The 11,646-nt window shown below is 45.3% G+C and overlaps 1 protein-coding gene across 5 annotated transcripts; it reads right to left on the bottom strand.

Annotated features, from left to right (window-relative positions):
• Nucleotides 1-290: 290 nt before the first annotated feature.
• Nucleotides 291-9,298, bottom strand: GABARAPL1 (GABA type A receptor associated protein like 1). Of its 5 annotated transcripts, none has more exons than XM_084206676.1 (5): nt 9,030-9,297; nt 5,379-5,457; nt 4,266-4,384; nt 2,878-2,935; nt 291-721 (listed from the first exon to the last, which is right to left on the bottom strand). In XM_084206676.1, the coding sequence occupies exons 1-5, from the start codon at nt 9,117-9,119 to the stop codon at nt 516-518; spliced, it is 552 nt and encodes a 183-aa protein (XP_084062802.1). In that variant the 5' UTR covers nt 9,120-9,297; the 3' UTR covers nt 291-515. The 5 variants fall into 5 exon arrangements, with proteins under 5 accessions (XP_084062802.1, XP_084062803.1, XP_084062806.1 ...); XM_084206677.1 differs by having other exon boundaries at nt 576-2,126; nt 2,874-2,935; nt 9,030-9,298; XM_084206680.1 differs by having other exon boundaries at nt 576-2,126.
• Nucleotides 9,299-11,646: the final 2,348 nt, after the last annotated feature.

Raw genomic sequence — 11,646 nt, forward strand, 5'->3', positions numbered from 1 at the left:
AAGGCCTTAAAATGGCAGAAAATGCATCAGTGTATTCATTATGCATCTTAAGACTTTCTTACATAATCCAGGTCTAATTAAAAGTCCCACTAGTGGCCTAGCAAGACACAGCCAGGCGTGTATGTGACAATACCACCAAAAATAGGAGAGATCGGACTTGTCCTGGTAGACAGGAGAGAGTAAACCTGGGTTGGGGGAAAAAGCAGCAGCAGCAGTTCTGGCAAAGTCATCCCTTCATTTACAAGCCTCCATCGGGAAGAAATACTACTCACCCATTTTGGACCAATCTGTGATTTTCAAATGCATCTTTATTGATAAGTTGATTAAGCTCTAGTCTGAACTTTATTTTACAAGAACCTGCAGCTAACCAACACAAAAAAATTACCATCGTTACCTTGTACAATACTAGCACAAAAACAGAAATGCCACAATTCAGTTGAAAGAACTGTAAAAGAACTAAATTAAATAGTAAACTCTACACGTAACAAACAGTTGTGATTAGTCCCACATGTCATTTAAACCCAGCAGCGGGAGGGGAGGACTGAACACAGAATCAAGCACCCCAGATACCAACTCTTTCTCCCCTGAGTGTGCTTAACCACGTGCTTGGCATGAACAAGTGGGACAGCAGCAGAGAGATGCACACCATCTGCCTGTGTCTTCTCTTTTATCCTAGAAAGCCTCCTGGGTCTGTCCTCTGCTTCAGAATATTCAGAGCTTCCTAAAACAAGAGATTGATGCAGATTTGCACCCACAGGATGTGAAAAAAGCCTGGTAGTTGAAGGAGAGTGAGTCTAAAAGAGAAGACTGAGCAGTGCAGGCAGTGCAGTTATCCAAGTTGGCAGTAGGTACAACTCATCCAAACACATTTATTTCAGATGAACACAGGATGGAACAGCAAACCTTAAGTTCAGGCCAAGCACTTCATCATCTGCCTCCTCATTTTCTGTCTGCCCATTCTGACTACTCTGTCTGCAACCTCTGTGGCTCCTCCCTTCTCTTCCATTCTTCTAGTACTTCCCACCCACACAGGCAGTAACCTTCCTACCCCACCACACTGCCCTCCCTGACCTTCACAGGGTTCTGCCAGAAACTCCCACTTGACACTCCCCATCAGCTCTCCTGCCTCCATGCACCTCCATGTAACAAGTCAGAGAAGGCTGAAACCTGATTTCCTGTTCCCCACACTCAGAGGAGCACTCATCTTGATTTCTCATTCCTGAGGAACACAGGGAACGATGATCTAACTCTACAAGTAAATAAACTGAGCAAACGCCTTCAATTTAATTTGGAATTCACCTGTATTCTCCAACCTTCTTCTCTTTTGCTCCTTCTTGGTCCCTCTTTTAAATGTAGGAATGTTTACAGTAATTCAGGCCTACTTCTCTGATTTTTAGGTAAGACCCCAGAATTTTCCTGAAAGTCAGCTCACTCTCCAAGACCTACTCCTTCATCATAGTTACGGCAGTAATGGGAAAATCTGCTGTTCGTGCCACTGAGAAGAAACTGCTTTGGCATGACAGCATAAGGCTTGCACAGCATCTGACACCCTTCTAAGAACAACACTGGCTTAAAACAAAATAAGAAAAAAACCTACAGATAACCTATTCCCTTTTCCCTTTAAGTCTAAAAGAACCTCTCCTGTGGCATAGAGAGTCACTGTTACCCAATCACAAAAAGCCAGCAAAACACATGTGGCAGTGACTGATTTCCTACGCTTGTGCACGTGGTGCAAGGGCTGTACAGGGATGAGACATGGAAGGGAAGGCTAAACCCACAGGAGCTCTGCCATCTTCAAATCTGCAGAAGACTGGTACAAGGACAACACTGATAGATAATTTTCTGTGTTCACCAAAAACAAGACCACTAGTAGTTAGTTGCCTTAATGCACAGCAAGGGTGACTACAGTTAGGTATCAGGAAAAGCAATCTCACTTGTAGGCTAGCTAGGAACTGAACAGACAATCTCAGCAGCCTCCAGGATCTTCCTCATTGAAGTTCAGTAAGAACAAGTTTGATGAGCAGCCATGGTGGACATGTTTGGGATACACAGTCCTGTCTGAGAGCTGGTATGGGCTCTTGAGGTCCTTTCTAGCCCTGTGCTTACGAGTTTATCAGTGGACTACACTGAAAAGAACAAAAGGGTCATTTTTCTGTCCAGCAGTTGCAATTAAAGCAACAAAGGAAAAAAAAATGCAGAATTTTTCCTTCCTTTCCCCAACCTTCATGTCTCACAGCTGAGGAGTTCCCAGCCCTCAGAGTAAGCCCTTCTAATAATACTGATGGACAGAGCTACCAGCCCTTCTAATACTGATGGAAATGATGGGAAACACAATACCCTTGGAACAATTCATAGGTAGTAGCTGGAGTGAGGACTGTCAGCACAGGACAGCCTTGTGTGGGCAGAGTGAAGTATTTCACAGCTCACTGAATGGGAGCCATGGACAAGACAGGACAAGGTCAGTGTATAATACATGGCATGCCTTCTTCATCCAATGAAAGGGTTACATGAAAATGGCCATCCTGCCAGTCACTCTCCTGGAGCTTCACTACACTGGTTTGTCTAGCAGCCTCCAGCACTACTTCCAGGTGTGGCAAGAGAAGAATTGTGAACAGTGGAGTTTCCCCACCCCCCAGTGTGGAACCTCTCCTTAGTCTTCAGGTTCACCCTGTCCCCCTATCCTGACTCCCCTCAATTTAAAAAATAATGGTGATAATTAATGCGTGGAAGCTGATGACATTGTGCATGTGGTTCACTTCCAGTTCTCTTTTTCTCTTCTCATGCATCCTCCTCCTGCCTTTCCAGCAACCCCCTCCCCGCCAATCCATTCCATCAGTCCATCCAGCCTGCATGCCTGGGGGGCTGCTGCTCACTTGCCATAGACGCTTTCATCGCTGTAGGCCACATAGAGAAAATAGTCCTCCTCATGGTTATCCTGCCAGGGGACAAAGGGACAAAGTGAGGAGTCAAAGCTGGAGACTCACTGCATGTGAGAAAGCTCAACCCAGAGATCACTGTAACACGAGCAGGTAACTTCTCTTTCACTGCTCCTCTCTGTTTACATTGAAGGTTTCGCTTCCCAAGACCAGAGAGAACTCTGGCCACAGCTCTGCTTCTACACACAGGCATGGCACATTTCTGTACACAGGGAATTTACCTGAAAAGCCACAGCCAGGCTGTGTTGCAAGCATGCAACAGAAACAGCTAGGACTGTTCACCAGTATCTCAGCAGTGGTATGGTCTTAAGATCAAGAGAGAGACTTGAGAGGATTTAACAAGTCAAAAATCACCTCTAAATGGTATTTTTAATTTTTCAGAACACTCTGACAAGTGGCTGTATTTCTAAGTCCCGTTTTACATACAAGCAGTAGAGCTGATATGTCAAGTGATTACACAGATACAAAAATTCTGTGGAGTGGCAGCAACAGAGATCTGACCTCAGCTCTGGACAGTCAGACGCTTTCCTTCGATGGGTTCAGATTTGGAAAGCACCTGGCCTGTGCTATCTTTTATTATCTTCATCACTACACAGCCTGATGAAGTGTCTAGTTACTGTCAAAAAGTGACAGGCCAAACAAGGCTCACAGCACCACACCAGAGCTCTTTTTATAAAACATCCAGCAGAAGGAGAAATCAAGGAGAAATCAATTCAGGCTGCAAGCCACCCATGATATAATGGCTAAAGAACTGAGAAATATGGGCATCCAATGTACTTTAAGGTTGATCAAGTAACACTGCTGAGTAGAAACAGTGGGCAGCAATGCTGGCAGCATCCTACATAATCCTCGCTTACACAGTACGAGTGAGGAAAAAGTAATTCTAGACAAAGAATAAGTGTTCCCCAAGAAAGTATTCAGAGACGGATGTCCAGTGAAACTGGCCCTTTTACTGGCTTTTTACTTACTTTTACTGGCTAAAAGGAAACCTCTTTTGTATACACAGCAAAACCTGTGTTCTCCACCCTCCCCAGCCCTAATCGCTGAAAAGGAAGTGGTTTATTTCAATACTTTGTTAAAGTAGTAGGAGCAATATATCATTGCTGGGGCAAGTATTTGCCACAACCCTTTCAACAGCAAACAACTAGTTGAATTGATAAGGCCCCCCAGGCTCCTAAGTGGGGGATGGAACACCCTGGACCAGGTGACAGGACATAGCTCAGGGCAAGAGGATGCCCGTGTTCAGGCATCTGTGACCAAGCTGAAACCACTGATACTTCTGGACTTTGCTCCTGCCAACAAAAGGCAAGAGAAAAGGGCCAGGCTTACCTCATACAGCTGGCCCATGGTAGCACTGGTGGGAGGGATGGTGTTATTGACGAAGAAGAACAAAGCATCTTCTGGCCTCAGGTGGATTCGCTTTCGGATTAAGAAGTAGAATTGACCAACTGAAGAGGAACAAAGAATGCCTTAACATGCAGAAGGAATGTTGGAGGGTTTTTTTGCTGTTGTTGCTGTTTATTTCTGTATTTTAACCCTAACCATGGCTATTTTCTTTTGGTGGTGGAAGTCACGTGCAAAAGTAAGGGAACATGAACAATGCAGGAAAACAAACAAGAGAAGAAAGCAGTAACTTCATGACTGTAACCACATGAGCAACTAATCCACTCAGAGCTGGCAGTTTCTTAGGTACACACCCCATGCCACGTCCACTCTAAATCTGCACTCCACCTACTATGATATAAAATGCTGAGGGGAATTGGTGGGAAGATCTTTAACTAACTTAACCTTTAAATCCTCCTACAGATCAAAGACACCTTAGAGAATTTAGCCTTGGTGTAAATGGTTATATCATTCCTGAAAAAAAAAAATCCTTATTATTTACTTGAACTACGTTGCACAAGAAAGTTTTTCACAGTCCATTAAATACTGCAAGAAGAAGAAGAGGAAGAAGAAGAAATGCTGTTCCTATAACTCATTCATGTTCTGAAATAAAAACAGATGTAATCACACTCAAGATCACCATGACCATTCAGTAAAAGAACTTTGTAGCTATGACTACAGCTATAGGGGTGGAAAAAGGATGGGACTATTGCAAGAAATTGTCTCTTCTTGCAACAAGAGTACAGCCTCTGGCAACTCTGCAGCTAGGTCATCATTGACTGGCCACGACACTGCCCATGACACACAATTTAGTTAATCACTGTTGTCATGGTTAGAACTCAGCTGTGACACGCTAGCTAAGCCAGTGAGATACCTCAAAAGATCTCAGAGAATTCTGCATGTTGTAATCCAGGCTATAAGGTATAAATATAACAAAGACAGCAAATAAATGACATGTTGAGCCTGTCTGAATATTTTCTTTGTGCTGATCACAGAGTAAAAAGCACTTCTAAGACTCTCTCACTGAAAATCAGGAAGAAAGGAGGTAGACATTGTTACCTGTGAGGTCAGAAGGCACGAGATACTTTCTTTTGTCTAGGTCAGGTACTCTGGCTTTGGGTGCTTTTTCCACAATTACCTGGAAAGAGAGAAAGAGAAAACAAGAAACAGATGATAAGTATCATAAACCAAAATGGTCCAAAAGGCATTAGTGGATATTACTCTCTGATGGCGCTAGCAGGCCTTTAGGTATATAACCTGTAACAAATACACAACATTAAAGAACACACAGGTGAGGTGACTTACAGAAGAGCAGAAGACAACCTAAAATCACTCCCAATAGCTGTGCTGGGAGCCCAGGCCTGCAGCAGTAAGCATGGTGAGTGAAAAAAAGAGTCCAGAACAGACATAAAAATAAACCATAATGGCTGAGAAAAAAAAATAAATTAGGACACCTTGATGTTCCCAATTCAGGTTAATTTTGTGTGAAGAAGCTGTCAGGAGGGTAATACATGAACACAAGTAAGTTAAACTGTTTCCAGGTTACAGTTCCAAACTGCCTTGCACAAAATCAGCCCTACTCCCAGTAGTCCCACATCCTAATTTCTACTTTCACCAACACCAAGTGCTCTAGAATGAAGCAAAGAATTAAAGAGAAACTACAGCTCATTGGGGAATATTTTTTTTAAATCTCTAGTTCTTCAGGAGTTATCATCTACTCTGAAATTAATATCCTTTAAGTTTACCATCCATATTTCACATAGCTATGGACATTTCCTTAGTCAAGTAAACATACCATAATTAAAACCAGCCTACCATCTGGGCAACTGGACCCATTGAGATCTCTTGACAAAAATACTAATTTCCTTATATTCTAACACAGAAAAATACAAAGCTCAGCAGCTTTAATATCAAACAGACCAAGAGGTCTTTTGCTAAAAGATAATTTTTGTTAGCAGAGCTAGGCAAAATATTTACCTCAGAAACAGGAATTATTCCAAAGTGACCTGATCTCCTTTTCCATTGAAACCTTTGGAACTACTGTGTTTGTGCAGGAAAAAAACTGCAGGGTTTTTTTTTTTTTGGTGATATGTATTTTTGAACTGCTAAAAGATACATCACTTTTCAATCTATGTGGCTTGCTGTTCTGTAGAAGCCATTCTGACCACCCAAACTAAATGTAAAGCTGGATTTCCTGAACTTTCTAAACTTTTTAATTCCCTTAGGCCCCATACTAGTAAATACTCCACCTGAAACACTGTGGGACTAATTTCTAAGGGTTCCATGCTCCCATTGTTCTTTGGCAACCCAAATCAGCAAATACAGCTGTTGTGTAAGAGAAAAGGTTGAACTGCTGTGGACCAAGCCTTCTTTGGAAGCAAAATGATGTTGCTCCACCACTGAAACACCACACCAGAACAAAACGTTATCACGAGCTTGGTGTATTTTATCCTGGACATGGTGCTGTGCTAACCTGAATCCTTCTAGAACCAAGTGAGTATCTGCAAAATATCTCACACCAGAGAGGTACCAATTAGGACATCTTTTCCCTGTGCTCCATTTCAATGTGGTAAGCACAGCCAAACCCTTTGAAATTTCCAGGTTTGGTTTTAAAATAGAAACATGGTTGCCTCAGCTACTTCAAGATTTTCAAGTATTTAAGTTAGCCCAAGGCACTCAAGCTCCTTCAGGCAGTTGGACACATTTCTGGACAAGATGCAGTTGGTAAATGCTGTGAGGGAAGGACAGTACCACAATCTCACTGAACAGCAACAGCACTTCTCACACTTTTTACCAGCACAGCCAAACAAAGCAGTATGTAACATAGTAAACTGCAGTGGGGAGAAACCTTTAGTTCTTGCCTCCAATTAAAAAACCTACTGACAAGCCAAACTGCTTGCTGTGACTACCCTAACTGGAGGGGGCTTGTAGATTGATCATTAGATAATAAAGGAAAAGAAGGCATGCTTATGAAAACAAGGTGAGTGTTGGTGCTTATAAGCCCTAGGAAAGATTTAAATCAGATCACCACTGATTTAAGAGAGGTTAAGAAACATCTCCCTCCTGCAAAGATGTACACAAGAAATGGAAGTGCTGTGCTAATCTGACTGGCAACTGTAGTAATTTGCTGGATAATGCAGGTTATCTCTTCTGAAGCACTAAACCACTCACATACCTAAAAAAAAACCTACAAGGAAAATCCTAAAGGCAGAACACAGGCTATCTACTTTTGAGCAGTTGCTGAGTGGTGACTGTGATAATGCAGGGCAGTGAAATCTCATCGAAATGCTGAGATGTATCACGGCACTGCAGCGTAGGCAGCCAAAAGGATGACATCTTCAAGGATCCTGCTGTCAGGAAGGGCAGACACAGAAGTGATGTGAAGAACAGTGCTGCATTCATTTCTTTGTATGCAGCTCTGACAAGAGGCTATCCCTAATAATTCACGTCTGGGTCTTGCCATGCATCATTCCAATAATCCTTAACTCCAGCACACCCTGTTATTCTGGTCCTGGTTTTCTTCACAAAGTTCTGCTGATGCCCCCCCTATCCTGACCTCCTTTACCTCCTGCCAGACTGGGCCTTGTCCTGGGCTCCCCACAGGGCTCTTCCTGACACATTTGTCATGGCCTGCTGTGCAATCTGCCACATTAATCCTCAATTTACACCTTCTCTCTCGCCCGACCTACAGAGCCCTCATCATAAATACCCAACCCTGCGTGCTCAACCTATGCTATGCCAGACCTCCCAAAACCAGAGAGAACAAAGGCACCCAAATACTGACTTCCAAAAACTTTTTCAAGTCTATTTGAGGGTCACTCTCAAGATAAAACATGCTGTTAGCCTGCAGGGAAAGCATATGGGGTGTAACTGTTCCCCCTTTGTCATTAGCTTTACCAGAGGGTCTCAGTTTTCTTTGAATGCAGTACACTTGTGCAGTAAATCTAGGGCAGACCTCTCCAGTGGGGATGGAAAAAAAGAATACTTGCAAAATATTTATTAAAAAGGAAAAAACACTCCACACTTAATTAGATTTGTCTTTTTTTTTTTCGTCCCAACAATTATTCGGAATTACAAAGCCAGAAGTTTCCCACAGGCACTCCAAAGGGGCCTAAGAATGAGGAAGCAAAATTTAGCCAATGACCTTGCATTCCAAGTGACATTTTCTCCACAGGATGATTAACCAGGAGGGCAGAAGGACTGAGAAGTATCATGTTTTTGCTCATGCAAAGAAAAAGAGCAAAGCTATATCGAAAAGACATGCCAAACTGTAGTAAAAATAAAAATAACAGGGACGTATGAGATGACCCGGATGCAGATCATGTTTAGTATGAAGAATACCCGGTTAACCCACTCACTGATCTCCATTTTCACAGAAACAAGGGTGAGCTCCTTCCCCACTCACCCCCACGCATGCCAGAAAAAGACCAGCAGCGTTCCCACTGGAGTTACTGCGGATCGCAGGGGAAAAGGTGTATTCCACCCCCCACCCACACTGCAGCCCTTCGCGCATCATAAATAGCCCCAGCTTCGCACTAAGGAGAAAAGCAGCCGGGGATTTGAATCAGAGCAGCGAGATCACGATCATCGGCACTAAACTCATTTCTTTCGCCTTCAAAGAAGGCGAGCAGCAGCCGACGGCCGGCACGGAAAACAAAGGCAGCCGAGCCCGGGCTCGCAGCCATGGCCGCCCTGGCAGCGCGCACTCACGGGGACTCTGTCGGGGTATTTCTTCCGGATCTTCTCCCCTTCTTTTTTCCTGTACTCGAACGGGTGGTCTTCCTTGTACTGGAACTTCATGGCGCCGGGCTGTCCCTCCGCTCGCGGCTGCGGCGGCTGCTGTTGCGGTGGTTGCGGCTGCCTCCGCCCCGGCCGCGCTGCGCACAGAGCTCCGCCCGGCCCGCCGAGCTCCGACCGCTCCCGCCTCACGGGGAGCCGCCCGACACAGCGCCGCTCTGACGTCACGGCCAGGCACCGCCCCGATCCGCCGGCGGGGTGACGTCACGCGGAGGGCCCCCCGCCGCCGACCCGAGCCGTGACGTCACGGGGAGGTGCCCCCCGAGCCGAGCCGCGCTCTGACGTCACGGGGAGCCGCGGTGCCCGGGATGGGGAGAGGTGAAGGGGACAGGGAAGGGCGCGTCCTGTTCGTGCACCGATTTATTGCCCGGCAATGCGTAAACAAACAAACAAACAAACAAATAAATATTTAAAAACTTTTTTTTTTTTTTTTAGCTGAAAGGCAGCAGAGCGCTGCCCGCCCTCCGCAGCGTGACTCAGGGTTATAAACACGGCCCCAGCCGTACCGGGACACCGCGCCCGCCCTGGGGACACGGCTCGGGTGCGGCCCGAATGCCCCGCTGGTCCGAGTGAGTGTGACCCGACGTGCGCTCCCCGTGGCTGCGAGATGTGACGGGCACACACAAAAGTAATGGCTTGTTCTGTCCCCGTGGATGGTGGATCAGGGCTGTTCCTTGTTAGTGGCGTCTCGGCGGCAGAAAGCGTGCCATGTGATGTGTGACACCAGGGGCGTGTTGCAAACAGCAGACAGCTGAAGGTCTGCAAACAAGCCAAAGCACAGAGCCAGTTTTGGCCCAGTTACTCAGCTGGCACATACAGTATTTGTTTTTTTCCCCCTTAGGAGTAGATCAACTCACAGTTATGCACTGATCAGCAGAAGAGCAGGTATTAATGAATGACTCAGCATGCTCAAATCAGGATAAAAATCAATTGCTGCTATTCTAGGGACAATGAACTGGATTGTGTTAAATTATTTTTTCTTTGCATACTTTACCTAGAGGAAGCAGAATTTTGCCAAGGCTGATCTTTATCTGTGCAGGTGTTTTAGCTGTAGCAGAGTATAAGTGGAACAGCCAGATGCATAAGGTGATCCATGGCCATGCCAAAGGCAGAGATAAAAGACACAGATTTCCGAATTCAACCCCATGTCTTGATGGAGGATGAACAGGGGTAGGAAAAGGTGTGTGGGATGGGATTTTTCTCACCTGAATCATGGCACCTACTTTTGGATGGCTGAAGTGTGTCTGCAAAAAACTCTGGCAGGTCCTTTACTTTCTAAGCTTTTATTACTGGTACTTTTTTTATACCAAATACTTTTATTTAGTACGGGGTAGTGTGACTTCCTGCTAATGGTCAGTTCCAGCAGGTGCATGCCCAAATCTCCTAAGGATCAAGCAGCCCGCAGTGGGAATGTCAGAGCCAGTGTGTCCCAGCCTTCACTATTCGTGTGCATCAGGTTTGTACAGGAAGCACCATCCACACGTTTCTGTCTGTCCTAGGACATGTAAACATTCTCCCGTGGTTGCCAGGTCAGAGGAGCTCAGAGGGATGAGTCAGAAGGAAGGAATTATTTTTTGCAGTCCCATAGCAAATAGCTTGGATTGAAGCAACCCCAGGGTCTAGACCCAGTGAAAATCCTGGTTTCATGGCATTAAACTTTTATATAAAGCCTGTATCTGGCCTCCTTGCTTCCTAACTGCCTGCAGCACAGCAGTTACTGAGGTGTACTGAAGGTCTGTGGTGATGCCTCTTCCTCAAGCACAAAAGAGAGGATGTTTTCTAGCCTGTTTCACCTAAGCCACCAACATATTCTGCCAATTTAAACAGACTGATCTCAAACTCCTCTTATTCTGTGAATTGCTGGTTTTATCCCCAGGACTGCTCCCAAGGCAGCTAAGGTAACACCTGGTTTTAATTTCTCATGACAAATCAGAGAGAAGTGCCCAGGTTTTTTTCCTGTTCTGATGCCCTGTGAGCTGATTGCTGGGTGACTTCTCCTCAGCAACTCCCTTACTGAGTATCTCAGTATCTCCCTGCCCTGATGGTGCAGCCCTGGATGTGCAGCCCCAAGACTCGCTCCTCCTGCTTCCCCACTTTGTCAGGCACTGAATTCCCAGCTCTTTCCTTCAGCTTCAATAATAACAATAACGTCACTGGCAAAACAGGCAGGAAGATGATACATGCAGAAGCAGTGACAAACACCTAAACATCTGACTGAGGGCTGTTAAAATGTCAGCCCATGGGCATGTGACAAACCCCACGTTCTGCATTCGTTTGCCAGAGGGAGGAACTGGAAATGGTGTTGGCTAATTTTCCTACCCTGGACTGCCAGCACAAAGTGCTCCTTCAAGGACTGTCAAAACAATATATTTTTTCTTAACCTAGAGTGTCAGAACAGCTCTGAGCACGGACTGTACTGCTGTGTCTGCAGGTCATGTGGGTACATTCTACAAGGGATTTCCCAAGCGCTGCCAGTATTGCAGCCATAGGAGCAGGAGACAAAAATATTTGCACAGAACCTGGGGGCAGG

The sequence above is a fragment of the Fringilla coelebs genome (assembly GCF_963513975.1).
Source record: "Fringilla coelebs genome assembly, chromosome: 5".
NCBI classification, from domain to species: domain Eukaryota; kingdom Metazoa; phylum Chordata; class Aves; order Passeriformes; family Fringillidae; genus Fringilla; species Fringilla coelebs.